The 21,708-nt window shown below is 38.6% G+C and overlaps 1 protein-coding gene across 5 annotated transcripts in view; it reads left to right on the forward strand.

The window, feature by feature from the left end:
- The window catches only part of ADCY10 (adenylate cyclase 10), a 142,645-nt gene that overhangs the window by 25,605 nt on the left and 95,332 nt on the right, over positions 1–21,708 (forward strand). For 4 of the 5 annotated variants that reach the window (XM_072648724.1, XM_072648722.1, XM_072648723.1 and 1 more), the window contains exon 7: positions 6,052–6,148. In XM_072648724.1, coding sequence (XP_072504825.1) covers positions 6,052–6,148 — 97 coding nt within the window. Of the gene's footprint in view, positions 1–6,051; positions 6,149–10,748; positions 11,947–21,708 lie in introns of those variants that run through there. The other variant, XM_072648725.1, reaches the window with a different exon arrangement.

A 21,708-nucleotide genomic window follows, 5' to 3' on the forward strand; every position in this document is an offset into this window, starting at 1 on the left:
GGCTCTAGGCAGAGACATCCCTATGGTGTAGTTAATCAGGACCTATCCTCTTGGATCCCATGCTTACAGGAGACTGAAGCAATTGGGAGCCATGAAAAGACTTGGAGGCCATATCTAGGAGAAGCTGGCGTCAAAAATTGTGTGTGTGTGTGTGTGTGTGTGGTGGGGGGTTGTTTGTTTTTTTAAAAGGCCAATATGCAACACTGTTCCTTTGTCCCCTCCTCATACATGTGTTGATGAAGAAACACACAGCTCAACAGTACAGTTAGGTGTAAAAAGTGCAGAGGAAGTTTATTTAGTCATAGACTTCAGAGAAGGATTCTAAAGGGATAGACAAATAGCTCACAGAAGGTTTGAACATCTGATATAACACTTTATTCTGAATCAGTCTCCAGTCTCTAAAGATTGCTATAGGTGTGAAAACAATTTTATATTTATCAAAGTCTTCTTCTTTAGTTTTCTTGTTTAGGTTTTCTTCCAGTAAAATGTTTTGCATGTATGAGACAGTCTAGGGTTACTCTTAGGCTCATACACAGGGGTTGTTAACCTTTTTTGTGTCATGGAACCTTTTGGCAGTCAGTCTGATGAAACCTATCCACCCTTCTCAGAATAATGTTTTAAATGGATAAACTAAAATACATGGAATTATAAAGGAAATAAATTATATTGAAATAGTAATCAAAATCTTTTTAAGAAGGAAATTTATGACCCTCTCCCAGAAAGTCTATCTACAGATGGGGGACTATAAATCCCAAGTTAAGAACCCCTGTGTTTGCCCTGGAAAATGAGGCAAAGGAGACCTCAGAACCAGTACAGGGTCTTGGTGTCCTCTGAGTTAATTCATGGATAAAGACTCGTCTGCTATTTCCATTTGACTCTATATTTCACATCCTCATTTTTAAGGATAGGGAATCATCACTTAAACTTTGATACATATACAACAATTAGGAAAATAACTAATTCTTATAAGAAGAATTTCACTGCTCTATTCCTCTCTGTGAGTTCAGGGAATTATAGTAAAGTTGAACTTATCATAAGGCATTCATTGGTGAGAAGTATTTGATTAGTTTGGTTTGGTTGTTGTCATTGTGCTTCATTCTCAGAGGACCAAAGTGGCATCACTATGCTAGTGTCAAGTTTCAATCTGTCCAACTGTGGCTGATCAGACTAATAATACAAGCTCAGAATGCTCTACCACAGGACGAGCACAAACAGTGAACATTTGGGGTTGATTCTCTAAATTTATGTATCCTGCATTATTTCCTTTGAGCTGTTTTAATTCTGCTTTGCTCACAGAGCACAGCACCCTTTCTGATGTGGGCATGCCATGCTGAGCAGCCCTATGCCAGTGTCTCCCATGTCATACAATCAATTTCAAAGTTCCTGAGAGAGACCTTGAGAGTATCCTTCTATGGCTTCTTCTGACCACCATGTGATTGCCTGCCCCATGTGAATTCTCCATAAAATAATCTCTTTGGCAAATGTACATTTTGCAATAGAACAATGTGGCCAGCCCATCAGAGTTACATTCTGGAAGCAGAGTTTAAATGCTTGGCAGTTTCATTTGAGTAAGGACCTCAGTACCTGGAATCTTCTTCTGCCAGGTGATCTTCAGAATCTTCCAAAGACAATTCAAATGGAAGCGATTGTTTCTTGTCACGATGCTGGTACACTGTCCAGGTTTCACAGGCATACAACAATGAGGTCAGCACAACAGCTCCTCAGTTTGCTAGTCAGTCTAATACCTCTTCTCTCCCATACTTTTCTTCAGAGCCTCCCAAACACTGAGCTAGCTCTGGCAATGTGTGTGCCAACCTCATTGTCAATGTGTACATCCCTGGAAAGTGTGCTACCAAGGGAAGTGAACTTATCCACAACATTCAAAACTTCTCCATTTGCTGTAACCAGTGGTTCCACATATGGATGGTGTGGTGGTGGCTGACAGAGCACCTGTGTTTTCTTGGTGTTAATTATTAGGCCAAAATTAGCACAGGCAGCAGAGAATTGATCCATACTTTGTTGCATCTCAGCTTCAGAAATTGCATTGAGTGCACAATCATCTGCAAACAGTAAATTATGCACCAATACTCCCTCCACTTTGGTCTTGGCTTGTAGCCTTTTCAAGTTGAAGAATTTATCTGCAAAGTCGATTCTACTCATCATTGGCAATGGAATGTGTGCACACTTATAGATAACACAAAACCCAGTAGACCTGAAAGAAGAACAGCTCTTGTTGCAAGAGAACTCAGCAGGTATTGCATCCAAATCGGAGCCCTGAGTGAAATAAGGCTGGCAAATGAAGGCCAGCCTATTGAAGTTGGAGCTGGATACACAGTTTTCTGGAGTGGCCACAGTGATGGAGAGCACCATGAAACTGGTGTACATTTTGAAATCAAAACTAATCTAGTCAACAAACTTGTACGTCTGCCAAAAGGAGTAAACAACAGGCTCGTGAGAGGTATTTACTGTAAAGGGACAGGGACCATATTATATAACAGGATTAAAGTTCTGCCCAGATCAATATTAAAGTGCCAGACTAATCTCTCACAAGACAAACTAAAACAAAATTCTCTGCATTCTGTCTTATAATAGGCAAAGTTAGGAAAATAATTTTAGAACAGCCAGTTTGTAACTTCCCATTTTTTCAGTGGGTACAATAGCTAAACCAGTGGTCTAATGAGGTAGGGGAAGCTTTTCCATTTAACAGGGAGAAGTAGAACAGTAGAGAAATGAGTCAAGATTATACTGCCACTGACTGTACAAGGTCAACATCCCAAGAGTCCCAGTCACCTCTGTCCACCTACAACTACTTTCTCATGGGGGTATGCTTCTTGGCAGTCCAACTTAGACTTGCTAACAGGTCTTCTTACATCATTCCTGAATAACTCTTCATCAACACCTTGACTTGAATCAGTGAGGACATAAACATTCACAGTTCCAAGAGTTCTATCTTTTGTATCCATTAAGTTGACACCAAATCTTTCTAAAAGTTTCAGGGTCTTTTTTTTTTTTATTTTTTATCTTCTTAAGCCCTTGACTAATCTCCTTTTCATCACATATTCCAAAGCAAATTTCCATGGTAAAAATTAACAATCACAGAAATTTTTTAAAAAGACGTCCTAGGATTTTACACAGAAAATGAGAGCTTATAGAGAAATGATAGAAGTTTTTTGAGACTAACAATGACATTTCCCAAGGTTAGCCAACGTGTCTCTGGGACCGTAGGGATTGCATTAGATTTTTATCCTCTTCTCAGACAAGGGCAGGCGACCTGAACAATCTTCCTGTCATGTTTTAGTATCAGCGTCTAAGGGGTGAAGAGTCTTTCAAAAGAAGGATTTGTGGATTTAAGGTTCAAGGTACTAGTGGTCAGAGACAGCTGAGGAGATCTCTTTCAACAGATTTCTAAGCAGTCTCTTTTCAACAAACTGGACTGGAAATTCTAGGTTCTAGGAATTAAAGTCCTTAACATTCAATAACAATGTCTTACAATATTTTAAAGGCTTATCATATGAAAGGTAACCTGCTCTTGCATTATTTGCATTACTTCTCTATATGATCGTTTTATATTTCTGATGGGCCAGGTGCTATTAGCATATTCATTGGCTGACAAAATGTACTATTGCCTCTGTGAGGCAAAGGAGGCAGCCAAAAATTGTACAATTATAATCTACTATTTCAATAATGATTAATGATCATAATCAGTCATTATATTAATTAGAAATTTTAAAATCCAGAATCCTACTTTCTAACTATGATGGTCTGGAGTTGTTCCTCCCTAGCTTAAAATTCATTCATAAAGGTTTGTACTAGGTCAGAGTCAGCAGACACTGATAAGGTTTCTGGCTACCACGGTTCTGCCCTCATTACACACGCACATTTTTTTAAAAAAACTGCCCACAAGATTTAGATGAACTTTGAATTAAGCTGACTCTTAGTTACTTAACTCTCGGTTGCCAGGATGGATGTTAAATATTCATATTTGTGCATTTCCCATAATAACATTCAAGATTTTGCTTATATAATATATATAAACATATATAGTTTACATGCCTGCAAGTACCTCTTTTTCAAAAATTGTACATTTTAGAAATAAAATATAGCATGATTATACCAGAGGGATTTTAGTTCAAAGATGTATATATATATATATGAAGTTGTTCAACAAAATTAGAAGTAGTTTTACTAGATCGCTAGTTATTCCTGTGATAGGTTTAATTTAAACAGCCTCTGATAATAAGCCACATTTTTACTCTGATCAATTTAAAATCTACCTCTCCTCCCATTTTTGGGAAATACAATAAAGGCATAAATCTGTATCTATTACAGAGGAGATAAATCGAATCATTACTAAGTCTGAGGGACTCCTGGACTCCATAATCTTCACCTCTGTTATATCTCTTCTGTTCTGAATTCAACAACCCTAGTGGAATTCAATAAATGTCTGAAAGAGAGAGAGTCTTTTCCTTTTGTTTACTACCCATTGTCTCTTCTTTTTGCCATGAGGGGTCCAATTTAGAACAAAAAGAGTAGATTAAATAACTGTTCAAAGTTGAGCTTAGATACCAAATATTAAGAGTAACTTCCTGCTGAAATATTTTCCTTTTCCCCTGTTTTGCAGCCAAATCACTGCCCACATGGGCACAGGACACATCTTTTCTCCAAGGCTGATTAAACCAAATGGAAAAGAAGTTCTGCCCACATAGGATCTCACTCCCAATCAAGTGAATTTAAACCAGCAAATGTGCTTTAAGCTAGTTCCATCATGTATATATAGACATAGATTAAAAACAAATAGCTTTACTAACTTGGGCAGATTTACATAGACATATAGACAATAAATAACAAGATTCTAAAGTCAAAATCTTGTCGATGTATGCCAAAAATAAGTTCCCATTTTACTCCCTTTTCTCTTTTCTCTACTTAAGAGTTAGTTATATTTAAGACAAATACGATCAAATAAAACAGATACTGATCAGTGAACTTAACTCCCTCTAGGGGCTTAGAAAAAAATGGACTGAGTCCAATTTGGAGGAGCAGACAATTTCTCCCTTGCATTTTTCAGTTGGGAGTTTGGATTTTCTTTCCTGAGTCTTTGTAGTTTGTGGCCATGAACTTGTTTTTAGCTTTATGGGCTTCTTCGTATCAATCAACCATAACATCCCACTGGGTTTATTCTACTTAAGACTGAAGGGATTAGAGAGCTTTCCATAATTGTAAAATTTTGTCCAGATTCGGTGTTCTTTCCCCCAGAGAACTGCTAAGAGGGATCATCTTTAGTAAACCTGTTCTGTTATATCCAGATATTTATAAATCTTAGAGGAATAATAAATGGGCATGCAATATGCAAGAGTTCCAAAAGGAGGAATAGAAACTTGCTTGGACTCATTTGTTCCCATCACAACACATTGATAAAGACAAAATAAAAGGAAACGTATTTAGGAGATCTGTGGCCACTTGAAACCCACAATTACTTCCTTGGATTAAAGGCTCTGCCAGGGAGGTTGGAAGACTTTGATCAAGGCAATGATGAGCCTGGTACTGGCTGCCTTTCAATTATTACCTTTCTCCAAGACAGGTCCTTAAGTGACATATTTTCATTTTTATTGTCACTTTTTACCTAGAATAGCCTAGGCTCACAACCTCACCTTTTTATTCTGAAAATTGTTATCTTAACTAAACGGCTTAAGTGATTCCCCTTCACCTTTCTGATTTCTGGGTTCAAATATCACTTCTTACACTTATTAGCTATCTGCCCACAGGCAAATCATTTACCCCTTTTGTGTCTCAGGTTCCTCATCTGTAAAATGGGAATAATAATGCCTATCTTAGCTGATCATTTTAAATAATCCATATAAAGTGTTTTGCAAACTTTAGAGCTGTCAGTAAGTGCTGGTGTTTATTGTTATATGCGTACCTACTCTGAGTTGTACCTGCTGTGCCCTCCAGGATGCCAATCACTATATACCAAACCTCTGTGGTATGAATTATACTTGGATGACCACTCTTCATTATAAGGAAAATTGAAAGTCTCATTTTTCTCCTATTCAGGTTAACTTCTTGAAGCTACCCCCTACTTATAATTTTAATGAGTTTTTCATGAAATGCATGGAATACATGGATTATTATCCTTCAGGTGACCATAAAAGTAAGTATGTTTTATTCACTATGGCTCTGATTCATCCAGGTTGGCAGTCACACCTCTTCCTGTGGCAAAAACCTTTTATCCCCCCACTCATGTTCCATGTGCTGACTGATGTTCTCAGTTTGGGTAGGTCCAAAGTAATGAACTAGGTAGTAACAACAATAGTTAGCATTTATATAACACTTTAAGTTTTACAAGGGGCTTTAAAAATATTTTATCCTCACAACAACTCTGGGAAGTGGTTGCTATTTTTATGCCCACTTTACAGACAAGGAAGCTGAAGCACAAAGAAACTGAGGGACTGGCCCAGGGTCATATAGCTATTAAATGTCTGAGGATTACTAACTCAGGTCTCCTTGATGCCATGTCCATCTAACTATCCACTGCACCATCTAGAATGTGATTGTGAACTTAGAACTATAAGATACAAAGGTCATCTTTCCCAGTTCTTTCATTTGTACAGATTGGGGCAGCTAGGTGGTGCAGTGGATAGAGCACCAGTGCAGGAGGACCTGAGTTCAAATCTCACCTCAGACACTTGACACTCACTAGCTATGTGACCTTGGGCAAGTCACTTAACCCCAATTACCTCATCCCGGGTCATTTCCAGTCATCATCCTAATGAATATCTGGTCACTGGAGTCAGGTGACTCTGGAGGAGAAGTGAGGTTGCTAACCTGCACAGCCCTCCCTCACTCAAAACAAAGTCAAGTGCAAGTCATGTCATCATTTCTCTGATGGCATGGTCTTCTTTGGCAATGAAGGACAAGCACACACACATTTTACAGATTAGGAGACCAGAGAGGTTTGGTGACTTCTCCAAAATCATATGATTTATAAGAGGAAGGGTCAGGATTCCAACTCAAGTCCTGTGACTCTACATTCGGCTCTCTTGCCCCTGTGATGATGTACTGTGTCAGTCTTTTCTCAGAAGATGAACGCCTAAGTAGCTGACTCCATGATGGAAAGGACTAAGGACTAAGGAAATCTACTATGGGAAAGTAATCATTGTAGAGGTCTTAGAAAGGCAGTGACAAAGTACCAGAGCTGGGAAGCTCAGTGGAGCTGAACAGATTTGAGCAGGAAAGAGAAGAGATCAAAATCAGAGCAATTCTGAGGGTAAAGCCCTGCTACCAGAATCAGAAACCCTTCAACTAGAGAGACCGGGTGTCTTTGGAATGGCTAGAGAAGGGGACTGCAGTGACATAAACTAGCAAGGGAGAACAGAGCCAAAGAACGGTGTTACAATTTAACCAGAGATGGATTACTTGTAGCTGGGTCAAGCAGAATTAAGACATTGTGTTAGGAACATGCTGGTAAATGCTTAACAACCGGCTTTCCAAAATTAAGTTTAATCTAGTCATTAATAATTAACATTTTCTCTGTCACCTTCTTTAATCCAGACTATCCACAAGACAATAAATCAAGCCCTGATTTGTAGCATTTGCCAGTATCTGAGGTGTAAAAGCTCACACTGAAAATTTCACGGTCTGTCATATGAACCCAGAACACCCCTGACGAGTGTCTGTAGCTCACTTACTTTATACATAGGCCCGTTCTCTCTCTCCCCCCACCCCACCCCTGATATTTCAAGGATTTGTAATTTCACTGGTGTGAAAACGTCCTTCCTCTACCCTCACAGCACCTCTGTGATAAAGAAAATGGTCTCCGAGAACTTCTGAAGCTGACATATTCGTTGCCCTGAGATCAACTTGCTGATGAAGCTCTCTGAATTTAGTTGGATTGAGTTTCAAAAAACACGGATACTGTTGTTGCCCACTCTGTTTTTGAAGCCTTTTCTGCCCCCTTGGGACCAGCCAGGGCATATCTACTCTGCTGACACAAGCTTAGAGAGCCTACTGGCTCTTCTGTGCAGTGATGGAGGACTTTGGTAGAGGTTCATGCCCTCAGCTTATATTAAAATAATGTTGTAAACCACTGCATTCATGCTCTACAGATGGATTTTGTTAGAAACAGGCAGCCCAGGAAAAGAGCATAAGTCAGGCTGTGTCACTTTCCTGATCAAACAACCAATTAGACACCCAAGAATTGTCAGTGGCGCCCCATTTCCTCTAAGATAAATTATGAACTCTGCATTTAAAACCCTTTACAACCTTGCTTTGGCCTGCCTTTCCAGGCTTGGGCCACGTGACTCCCCTTTTCATGCTCCCTTTTCCTGGCCAAACTGGCCTATTTGCTGTTCCCTGAACTTGACACCCCAAAATCTATCACTGATTTTATACATGCCCAGAATATTCTCTGTCCTCACTTCTGCCTTTCAGACTTAATGCAGATGTCGCCTACCATGGGAAGACTTCCTGATGCCTTAGTGGTTAAGATTCCTTCTCTCTACAAATAAGCATATGCTTTCCCTTTTGGAACCCATACCTCCCCCCAAATGCCCTGCCACACAAGTAAAATATAAGCTTCTTTAGGCAAGGAATGTCTTTCATTTTGTCTTCATGTTCCCAATATGTAACACAGTGCCTTGTTCTACTTGACACTGAATAAATGAATGAATGAAATGATAGGAGAGGGTCATGAATTCCTCGGGTAAGGCCTTTAGGAGGGTTTAGCGTTTAGGTCTTTAGGTCATGGATTTAGATGTAGGAGGGGCCTTAGAGAGTATTGATTCCTACCCCTTCATGTTACAGATAAAGAGAACAAGACTGGAAGAAGCTGTGACTTGTGTAGGTCAAAATCCCAAGTCCAGTGGTTTCAAATCCAGGCAATAGACAACATCATTCTGGGACACTTTCATCTTTTGTTTGCTTTTGTATTTGCTTTTCTTTGCTTTTAACTTCTCAAAGCTCTTTCATATCCACTCATGCACTGAATGCTTCATCATAAGGTTGGGGAGTAAGCTGGGTAGGGATTATAAAGAATCACATGACAAAATAATGTGTTTGTATTTTAAGCCATTGACTGTGGGACCAGTGATAGCACTAGAACCCAGGTCTCCTGACTTCCAGGGTGAGTTCTCCAGACCCACAGACCTAAGAAATAAAGCTTCTAAATCGCAATTGTATGGCAGTGATTGTTAAACATTAAAAAAATAAAAAAATAAAATAAAAAAAAAAAGAAATAAAGCTTCTAGGCAGTGGCAACAGAAAGATATCCCAAGAGTTGAAAGACACTGTCCAGAGGACATTATTTTGAGAATAGCCTTGGCTGCATCTAGTGGCACAGCCATCTCTTCCTTTGCATTCCCCTGGCCACCAGCTTAATGTTGCTGGTGAGGACCTCACCACATACCTAGATTATTGAAACAACCTCCTTACTGCTCCTTTTGCTTCTAGACTCTCCCTCTTTCAATAAACCTTAAGCACCACTGCCATTTCATCCTCCTAAAATACAGTTTCAACACCTTTGCTCAAGAACTTCCAATGGCTCCAGCTGCCACCAAGGCAGCAGAATCCTATCCAGTCAGCCCAGCTTTGGGAGCAGCTGTGCAGTGTCAGAACAGCTATTGACATACCATGAACTTTATACCACAGGAGGGCAGCTCCTGCTCCCTGGCACTGGGCAGTCCTACAGTTACTATGAAAACTAGCACTGGGCATCTTTTCATGGGGTTAAAGAAACTTGGCTTCCTCTCCACCCTGTGTAGATGATTAATAGGTAATGACAATAGCAGACATTTATATAGGGTTTACTGTGTACTAAGGACCTGTGCTGAGGGTTGTGTGCTAAGTGCTTTACAATTATTATCTCTTTTGATCATCACAACAAACCTGGGAGATAAGGGGATACTATTAGTTCCATTTTACAGATGAAGAAACTGAGGTAAACAGAGGTTAAATGGCCAATATGACACAGCTAATAGTTGTTGGAGGTCAGATGTAAACTCAGATATTTCTGATTTCAGACCTAACATTCTATCTATCGTGCCATCTAGCTGCTCTGGATCATTGCTGAGCTCTGTTACTGAGTGACAACCTGCTTGGAGAACTTGTGTCTTCACCCTATGGCATTCACTGGCTCTTCCCCTCCTGTATCACCAAGTTTCTGCCACTCATTTTTGCGAGGCTCAAATGGGAACACCTCTACTTAGATCTACATTTCCAACTTTCTACATTTCTTACATCTGCTTTTCTAAAAGGAAAGGCAACTTTTTGAGGAGTCAACAATCCGTTTAATCAAGCACATGTGTCATTCACTTAGTTCAGGGGGGAAAGTCAGCACCCTGAACTTTAGAGAAAATACAGAGAAATCTAAATCAACAGACAGAGCTTCCACTGTTTGACAGTAAGCAATACATACATCACAAATCAACAGACAGACAACTGCCTGAGACCATACGTACCTAATTACCAGGGAAGGAAGCACCAACATCTGGGTTTTCAAAGTGGGAGAGGGCTGCTTAATGGCTTCCCAGGGTCTCATCTGGAACATAAACCTTCTTCCAAAACTATGCCCCAAAGTAAAATCTCACCCTCAGAGTATTTAATACTTTTTTTAGAGCCAGAGGGTATCACAACTCTTGAGAATCAGTGCCTCATTAACAAAAGGTGTGGGCCTACCTACAATTCTTACCAGACCCATTAATGGGTGGGAAAGATCTTCTTTAATCACATTAAAATAATTAACAATACAAATCCATATATTGTTTCTAGTTAAAGAAACTCTTGTTTTGGTACTTAACTCTTAGTAAAGACTCTTGGTTGATAAAGGCAAGATTCAGTCAGAGGCACTTGATTATACTAAAATAAAAACAGCAAAAAATCCTACTTTGCTTGCCATCACTAGATAGTAAGTAACAGGTTTCAAAGCCAAGTCTTGGCAAGCTTTCCACTACTTTGTGCTCCTTTTGAAAATCCCCCCCAGAAGTCTGGCTATTATTCTTCTGCCAAGTTTGGGAAACATTCCTTCATAGAAGCCACCATAGAACAACGTGGGCCTGGGGCATCAGGCCAGCCTTCTAAAAACTGCAGAAGAAGATATTTGCTGATGTCCTGAGTGATCCACCTTACTTTGCAAATCAATCTTTAATTCAATTCAATAAACATTTACTCTGTAGCCATCATGTGATAGCTGAAGTGCTGAGGAAGGCACAAAAATTAAATAGACCCTTGTATCTTGTTAGGAGGTTGCCTGCTTGGCAGTATTTAATTTGTTTGCTTTTATGCTTTTTAGAATAGAGATGACGAATTACCTTTATCCTTCAGATCCTGTTAGAAAAATAGGCGGTAATGAGTCATGTGACAAGCTAAGCTTCCTATATTACTCATTCTTTTAAGGTGGGAAGGAAGGTCAGTTTAAGCTCCTAATCTCTTCCCGGGCATAGTGATTTTAACATTCTGTTCCCATGGAGATTATGATCTAGGGAATGATTTTCTACTTAAAGTTCATGTTTTCAATAGAAATGATGTAATGCCCAGCATTCAACACAGAGAAGAGGTAAGACTATGAAGTCTAGGAAATCCTAAACTCTTAGAAGATCTCCAGATGGTTTCACTGCTTATTCGGCTGGAGGCGTATTGCCCAGAGGAACAAACATGGAAGCATGCAGAGGATGTCCATGCCATCTTCTTGGAAACCCAGTTTCAGAGATATACTCAGGGACATTTTAGACAATATGACCAGGAGGCATGGGGATTTGGAATTCTGGAGAAGAAATTGTGACAAGCTCCAGCTGTCTCTGTTGTAGCAGACTCATGAATAACTGCAAAATATGTGCCTAGGAAGAGGGATGGAACCCTGAAGTGGACACCTATGCCTTCTAGGAAGTCAGGGCCCATGTCTGAAATTACACCGTCTGGAAGTGGTGGAGCCAGAGCAATTTTAACAAATGGCGCCAGGTATGTCTTGGTGCTATTTAGAGTAATCCTATTCTTCTCCCAGGGGAGAAAACTGTAGAGCTGTCCTTCCAAGAAAGAATGTAATGGGAGAGCTCATAACTGGAGGCATCGTTCAGGGAAGTTAATCCCCAGGCATCTAATGTCCAACCACCCCTTCTCTGTTGTGAGACTGAATGTTCTTTTCAAAGCTAAATTCTTGGGGTTTGGGTCCAGGGAAGAAGGGTACAGTATTTAATTTACTCCTTTATAGATCTCTGCTTGTTAACATGTATTGGGGGAAGGGGGGGAGCATTAGAGGGAGCTAGAGTCTGAGTCAATCAATTGACCAGGGATTGGTAGCCCTTGACCTTATCTTAGACCAAGGACTCATCGATTCATGGATTGTTAGTTTGGAAAGCCATCTTGGAGGTCATCTGGTTCAATTACCCCATTTTTCAGATAAGATAAACAAGGCTTTCATTCCCCTGCAACAACCCAACCTCTGGTTGTTATTGTCACCTCTCACCAAAAAACAACTTTATATTTACTTTTATTTTATTCATTGGTGATGTCTTTATCTTCCTCCTTTGTTGCTGTTCCTTAGAATCTAGACTCCTGGAGGTAAAAGTTTATTTCATTTATGTCTTTGTATCCCTAGCGTTTAGACCTGTGTCTGACAAACGGAAACACTCAAATGCTTGTTGAATTGAATTGAATAAAGACCTAGATAAGTCAAACAACTTGCTAAGGTTCACACAGCCAGTTAATGGCAGAAAAGGTCTCTTGAATCCAATCTCCTTCTGTTGTCTGATCTAGTTTAAAGGTCTTAATGTCTTACAAAATGTGATTCGTTTATCACCTATCCAACTTCACCTCTCACTCACACTCCACTGCAGCCAGCCAAGTTCTACCAAAGTGAACATGTTCTAGTCAGTCTCCATCTTGTTCATTTTGTTCCCTCTAATTCAAATGCCTTACCCTTCCTTTACATCCATCAAACCCTATCAGTCCTTCAAGGTCTGAAAAAAAAGGTACAGAACTCCTTGATTCATAATTTAGATTAACAAATATTTGTTTAGTTGAAGGACTTTTTCAATAATTAATGAATATTGACTCCACATGTATAACCAATATCAAATTGCTTGCCTTCTCAAGAATGGAGAAGGGAGGGAGAGAATTTAGAATTCTAAATTGTAAGAATGGATCTTTAAAATTTTTACATGTAATTGGCCAATATTTAACAAAATAAATAAAGCATTTTAAAAAGTAAACTTTCCCAACCTGGCAAAAAGAAAATTAAGTGCATATGTAATATTAGGTTCTGTTTAATACTGGCAAAGGGGCATGAACAGTTTTTAATTAAATTGAAATGATTAAAAATCTTTACTAAGAAGTTCTTTAATAAGAACACTCCTAATCCATAGTGTGTGGGATGGCTCAGGTCCCTACATAAATCAATTACTCAGAGGCCTCTCAAAGTGATGACAGAAAGTTGATTTACTAGATTCTCGAGAATCGGGACAGTCCTACAGCAGTTCACCTGGAGTAGGAAAGCCGAAGACAAAGAAAAGGCAGTGATTTATATAGACCCTAATGCAAGTCCCTCCCCCCCCCCACTGACCATTATTCTCATTAGCTGAGAATATGATCTTACATTCTAGACATGAAATCTAACCAATCCCTTTTGAAATGAAGACATTGAAGAATTAGGTAAACTTTATCCAATCATTGAGACTGTAATGTACTACACAGTTTTATATCCTTATATGGAATTATTCTGTTCTAAAAATATAGTAACCTTGAGCCTCTCAGTCTTACCTCACCCCTGGGAGAAGAATTACAATCTGAGAAGTCTTCACTAAACCTATCCCACTCAATCCCTCCTCTTATTTATTAACCTGAAGACTTCTCACGGATATTTCAACCACAGTTCTGTAACATGATCTCACACTGTCTATTAATCTCCTCATCCCAATCAGGATCATTCCTGTCTTTTGCCTCCACAGGTGCCTATCCTTCCTTCTTTAGTATCATCAACCGAATGGCTCCTTCGGTCCTTTCTTCTACTCTAGCAAGTTTTAGAGAATTTCTAACTATTTTAGTAATAAGTGAAATCAAACAAGGTAAACAAATAGGAAGTAATATGATACCACTAATTGCTATGATGCCAAACCACAGTAATCTCTTCCACCAGCTCCCTTCAAAACAGGACCACCAAGACGTATTGAAAAGGGAGTTCCAAGTTTGTACAGGAACATGAGCAACCTTCCTGATATTTTTGGTGATCTTTCACTATAATTCCATTATCATCAAGTTTTCAAGCAACATGTGGATAAATTGAGCTTTCCACAAACTCCCCCTTCTTCTGCAAGTAAATAATCTAAGATCAACCCATGTTGCAGTACTACTTCCCTAGTTTGTGTGGCTTGATCGGCCAATAAGTCCAAATCTTCTGCTGTTTGATTGGAAATAATTTCAACTACTGCTTGGAGTCTTATTAGTCTATTTAATAGATATATAGAGGTTCTATAACCCCAACTCTCATCTTGAGCCCAAGTTGCAGGCCCATACTCTCTGATTATCCTCTCAGGAGGCCAAGTGTCACCCCACCCATTTGCATTTCCAGTTTGAGTGAGGGAGGTGTCAATGTTCCTCTTCCTTTTGGCTAGATCATCATATAGAGGAACCCCCAGATGCTGTTTCCCTGATTCAGGCAAGAAAAAGAATTTAGGTCTCACCAATCCAATATAACAAACACCCCTCCAGTTTAACGGAAGGTGAGTATAAGCTGTCTGTCCACATATCCAATAATGTCCTCTCAAAGCAGGATTTTCCTCTAGAAACAGTCTTACCCTATAATCCACAGCCGGAAAGTACTTCCTCCTTTCATGATCTCTGACTTACATCTCCATAGTTGTTGCTTCCTCTTCCATATACAATGTTGATAATTCTCCCCAGTTCTATTGATTACACTCCAGAAAGTATCAGACATCATCCTATGTGTCCCATTCTCCCACTTCCATACCCATTCTTTATATTCTGTGTTATTCTTAGTACTATTCATATATATGCAGCTCCACAAATAGTCATCGTCATGACCCCTTCACATTCTTTCCCTTATGAATCCTTCCCTTCATACAGAGATTCAAAGGGAAAGGTAAATTAATGAGTTGTCCATTTAGAGGTTCCATCTCATACAGCAGTCTGGGGAGAAGTATCATCTTATGCAGTTTTCTGATCTGGATGCTCCTTCAAACAGTCTTCAGCACAGCATCTCAGCATCTTCTTCTCTTCATCTTCTTGTAGAGATCCAGATGTCCACTCTCCTACAAAACTGAACTTAATACCATCTTAGATTACCATTCCTATCACTCTTAGAAAAATCAAAATTGAAACTTTGACAAATTGTCATTTTTTTTAAAAGAAAAGAAAATTCACATTAAAATGCAGCTTCTACATTTCACAGTAAGTCATTATTCATTCCCTCATTAGGAAGATGAGATTTCACTAAGGAGTCAATACCAGGCTCCAGTATTTATATAAATACAATAAATAATAATTTTTAACACAGTGCATATCACATCATAAAACAATTCCAACTTCTGATCATGTGATGCTTCTTTTAAAGCATTTACAATATAGTCCACAAACCATTTTTTTTTGTTTCCAACATTAACCAACTAAGACAAAATAATAACTATGCATGCTAGTCTCACAAGCCCTAATCATCTCCACACTATTACTAAGAATTAAAGGACCCTAACTTATTGTTGTTGGTCTAAAGTCCTAAACCTATTAGCTTAATTTTAGACTTAACCTCAGATGTTCCCCTACCAACAATCTATTATTCAACAGATCTGGTATTATTACTTACAAAACTCTTGATTTTAGGAATTTGCCATTAAGAGTAGGGACATTGCAGGGAAACAACATCTCCCTTACTTCATGTCAGTTCCAGGCAGGAGTAGATTGTCAACTGGCATTCAGCCAGGCTTAAAGTCTACCAGGTGTCAGTGGGGAAATTGAGTCAGGAGAATCCTACCTCAGCCCAGGCTGAACAGCCGCTCTCCCGACCTTCCCATGAGATCACCTTTTTGCAGTTCATACCAGCATCTCACAGGCTTACTGGCATCATGGATCAGTGTCTCAGACCACCTCTCTTGCTATCCACACCTGGAGTTAGACTCAGAAGAACAGTCAGTTAATAGTCCCACAAAAATCTTAAAATAGCAAGCTCCAATAATCAGTTTCAGACATGACTAATTTCACATTGGCCAAGGAACATCTTTTGAAGCAGGTCTTAAGTAGCCTACATGCCTTTCTATACATGTTCTAGTTCCTGATTGAATAACAATCATAAGTCTTTGCTCTAATAGATTTATATCTGTTTCCCAAACTACTTTATCCCTTTCTAACCCTGCTCAATCTAAAAGAATGAGCTACACATGTGATAAGTTCAAACACTAACTTGAATTTTTATGTTCATGTAATGAATTCAAATCAAAACAATCATTTAACTTTCAACGCCAAATATTACCAGAGGCTACCTACCTCTAAGAAAATTAGACTGAAATTCTTTTTCCCAAACTGAAGATGTCTCTGATTTAGTCTCAGTAATTAATTCAGTTAATTGTTTTAATACTAATTGCTTTTACATCATTTTGTAACCTGTAAACATCTCATTCCAAGTTGGGACCTTTATCCATTACCCCAAAAGAGTTTTAGTCCCATTTGTCTAAAGGCCCTGGAAAACCTCACCTTGAAAACTCCTTGGTTTTTCCCACGTGAACCAGCTCTCCTAAGGTCCATTCTATCACTATGCCCAAGTCTATTCTACTTCCCACTCTTAATTCTATCAGTCCAAATCTCCAGTTTACTGGCTGCTCCCATCAAGACCATTCCTGGAGCTCCCAGACTACCTGGGGCCACCCCCTTTTTTTTTTTTTGTGAGTGATTCCTTTCCCTGAATCCCCCTGTAAATAAAATACAATTACAGTTAACTTTAAATCCCAGTCTTGTTCTATGTAACAATGATACAATATCTATTTATTACCATTAGATTTAGAAAGAATGTTCCCAAGGATTTTATTTACCTCTTAGATCTCAAATTTGCCCTCAAAAGCCAATCACTGAAGATCATTTCTTATACATTTTCAAATTCTCGCCAAAGCAAGTTCTATATACAATCTTCTCAGCTTCTGGGTCTGTACTTGTTACTAGCCTGAGGACTGCTTCTTTCCCCCACATATACACACAGTGTACCAGCTTTAGGTTTTAGCATTAGAATTACAAATGGCAAACATAGTTTTCATAAGTGATAACAAATTGTTTTAGCTAGGAACCTGAACAATAAATTTCAGATGACATCAATTGCATTTTCATATCCTATTAGAGAAACTAAATTCTTCCCACTTTTGTAACTTACAAATACAAATTGGATAGGTAGGCTTTCCAAAAACCCATACAAAAGATTTTACAAAGTATTTCTTAATACAACAAATACTTCCTCTCTTACGAACAGTTTACAATTTATCACAATCCCCTTGAAACTAATTGACAGAAATCACAAGAAAAGACCTAAACCCAAAGCCTTTTCACAAGTACCCATAAACTTTCTTTTACAAACATAACTTTAGAGTAAATGCTTGATTCATGGCAAAAACAATTTTAGCTAAAATTTCCTTTTCAACAGCAGAAATAAACTTTTAACATAATACATCCTCAGATGGAACAGGCTTGAAAATCACACCTATATATATATATATATATATATATATATATATATATATATATATATATATATATACATGTACATTTATAAAGCTTTCTCATTTTCTCAATAAGAATGCTACAACAAGGAAACTCTTACAAAAAAAAAATCATAACAGCTCTTTTTAACCAATTCATTAATTAACTTAACAATGCAATTTCTAATACAATATATAGATGGATTACCTAAAAATTTAAACTTATTTAAGTTTACTTAAAACTTAAAAGAAGCCATTAACCTATTCAGCTCTTTTTTTATAACCAAATGTAAGTTTCAAATTATCAAATTTCTCTCACATCCTTTTTGAAACCCCAATCTATATGTAATAAATTACAAAATTTAAAATTGTGTAACAGTTACATTAGATTAATGTTGCATCTAACAAATACCTATCCTTTTGTTACTGGATCTAACATTTTTGGCAGAAATGCTACTGGGTGTCTCTGCCCTCCTCTTATTTGTGCCAGGATTCCCAAGGCCACCCCTTTTTGACCCTCCCACTCTGCAAAGAAAAAGAAAAACCTAAACTTATTATCTTTTTACTTTAAATACATTGCCTGGCATCAAATATATTGATCTAATTAAACCTAAATTCAAAACTCTCAGCTCTAAGTTGCTTACTTGAGATTTTCTTTTACTTTCTAATCTTCTGCTTACTTACACCAAACTTTAATAAATTCCAACCTATCTTAAACATTAAATTAAGAATGATGCATTTCACCTATTCACAATTCCAAATACAACCAGAATGAATTCAATTAACTTTCTGTTATTTCCTATTACACTAAAATTTCTTCTTTTGGGTGAGGCAGGAAATGGTTAAATGGTTGCTAGCATGCCTCTTTGGTCTGAGGGAAAAAGATAAATTCCCTCCCTCCCTTTTGTACTTCTTCCAAGCCTTCTGATTACACAGTACCCATGCTCCTCTCATCATCTCTACCTGCTTAAATTCTCTTGCCTTTCCCTCAAGCCACTTTGAAACTGCACATAACTTATTTCTTTCTATTCCTAACCTGACACTTCTCCTACATTCTTTTACTTGCTGTTACCAACCATATAAACTGAACAGTAAAATAATTTTTCTCTCCCTCCTTGTCCCTCTGCCCCTCTGAAACTAATATGGAGAGGTTGAAGAAGGGGAGTAACAGTAATTTCAAGGACAGTTCTGCTCAGCCTTTCTGCTCCTGCTGGCTGGCTGGCTAAATTTACAATCTTATCAGATAAAAACAGAGACACACAGACTTTCATTCACACGCAGAAATACCAACACAACATATACAGACAAAACATTTAACAGAATAGAATAGTACATATAGGTTTAAATTTTTTTGCAAACCCAATCCTCGGAGGAACCATATTTGGGCCAGATTGTGCCTCCTCCTCCGATATCTTTTCACCCCATATGAAACAACAATATTTAATCATCTTCTTCTTGTCCTTTCCTCTATATTTTGGTAATTCATGCCAATTCTGTAATTGATTTCCCATAGGACTATTTACCGGTATTTCCTGACTCCATTCTGAAGCTCGGTGGGGTTTGGACTGCCCCTTCCCCATTCTTTTGGACAAGGGTTGTCACCAACACCTCCGAGTCTATGACTCAACAAATTTTTCTAGCTCCCTTGTTAGCTCTCAGTGGGGGTTGCCCCCCACTCACAGTCACCCAGCAAACGTTTTTTGGGGGGCCCTTCACCCTGGGGTCCTGCAGTCCACCAATTTGGTTGGGAGTCATCACCTTCTCCCCGAGTCTGTCTAAGACTCAACGAATTGACCCCCAAGCTCCCCCCCCCGCCATGCTTACCGCCGGGTCGTATGCGTACAAGTTGCCTGATTGCAACCTGCAACACCAACTGGTTGGCATTTTCACACACTTCACAGCTTTGGAGTCTTTGGAGTCCTTATCTCTATTCTTTCTGTTCTCACTGAGTTCCTCTGCTTTGGTCGTTACTTTGCAGAGAGGGAGGTCTGGCGACCCCATTTCAAAGACCATGGGGGAATCTCCCCATGGGCAGCCAGTCTTTGAACTGAGTTGCCAGCCGTCTTTCTGAAAAGCCCTAGATCCCAGTACAATGAGCCCCCAAACTGTGTGGGATGGCTCAGGTCCCTACATAAATCAATTACTCAGAGGCCTCTCAAAGTGATGACAGAAAGTTGATTTACTAGATTCTCAAGAATCGGGACAGTCCTACAGCAGTTCACCTGGAGTAGGAAAGCCGAAGACAAAGAAAAGGCAGTGATTTATATAGACCCTAATGCAAGTCCCTCCCCCCCACTGACCATTATTCTCATTAGCTGAGAATATGATCTTACATTCTAGACATGAAATCTAACCAATCCCTTTTGAAATGAAGACATTGAAGAATTAGGTAAACTTTATCCAATCATTGAGACTGTAATGTACTACACAGTTTTATATCCTTATATGGAATTATTCTGTTCTAAAAATATAGTAAACTTGAGCCTCTCAGTCTTACCTCACCCCTGGGAGAAGAATTACAATAGGAATAGAAAAAAATGCAAATTGAAATATTCTTAGATTTGACCTCCCACGCATAAGATTGACAAAGATGATAAAATGTCAAAATGGTAAACCTATGGAGAGATAGGCATGCTACCACCTGGTTGAAAGAACTGCTAACTGGTCTAATCATTCTGAAAAAAATTTACAACAGTACTAGAAATGTCATAAACAAAACATGCCCTGTTACCTACAGATACCATTACTAGGCATGTATCCTTGAGAAGATAAAGAACAGAGGAGGAAAGGTCTCATGTGAATAAAAATATCTATTGTAAAACTTTTAGGGGAGCAAAAATTAGAGAGAAGAAAAGACAAAAAAATAGAAATAGTACCCATCAGTGGGGGGAATGACTGAACAAATTAGAGTTTATGAATGTAATATATTGTCACTCTGCTGTAAGAACTGATATAGAGAATTCAGAGATACTTGAAAGGGGGTATTATAAACTAATACAGAGCAAAATGAGAAAAAGCAGGAGAATGAAACATACAATAGTATACATTTGAAGCAGGAAGGGGCCTCAGATGCCATCTAGCCTAGCCCTTTATTTTACAGATGAGGAAACTGAAGCCCAAGGAGGGAAAGTGGTTGCCCAGAGTCATAGGTGGAGTAAGTGTCCAAAGCAGAATCTGACCCTGGATTTCTCACCTTCAAAGCCAGTACTCTTTCCATTGTACCATGCATGCTGAATCATCAAAAGACCAATCTGGACTTCAGGGGACTGGCAATGAAACATTCAATTCAATTCAATAAGTATTAAAGAATGACCAGAATTAAGAATACCTCAAAGGGTCAACCTGCATCAATTGATGAACTGCATTTTTTTAATCCATAAAGCAAAGAAAATAAAGATAGTAATGGTGATTTTTAAAATTTTGGTTCAAATGATGTGTCTGGTCTTTCTAATGCTGGGTTTACTATGTGCCACACTCTCTACTAGATAGTGACGATATAGAGACTAAAATGATAGTCAAGTAGTCCTTGTCCTCAAGAATCTTTCACTGGACTGGGAAGAAACAACATGTCACAGATAAGCAAACATAAAATATGTGCAAAGCATAGAAGTAATTTTGGAGGATAGGAAATGCTAATTTCCCATTGGTGAAGGATCACAATGGCATCATTTAGGAATTGGCACCCAAGTAGTAACTAGGAATGATAATTCCTATATAAATTGCTACATTTTTCAAAATAGAAAAATGTTTTTCAAAAGTAAGTTATATCTCCCTGTGCAGTATAATTAATTTACAAATGTAATTAATTTGCCATCACTACCATTGGTCAAGTTAGGCTTATATTGGTCAGTGTTAAGTGAATGGATTGAAGGAGTATTAGGGCATCAAGGAATGCCACTGAAAGTCAGGTACTGCCTCTTCCCCATGATCTTGGTTTTGGATAAGAATAGATTTCAGGAAGAATTTGCCACCATCCTTAGGTGTATAGTTTTTCCTTGGAACAGGATATCACCTATCAGCCAAGCCAAAAAGTTTA

Source organism: Notamacropus eugenii, chromosome 2 (assembly GCF_028372415.1).
Source record: "Notamacropus eugenii isolate mMacEug1 chromosome 2, mMacEug1.pri_v2, whole genome shotgun sequence".
NCBI classification, from domain to species: Eukaryota; Metazoa; Chordata; class Mammalia; order Diprotodontia; family Macropodidae; genus Notamacropus; species Notamacropus eugenii.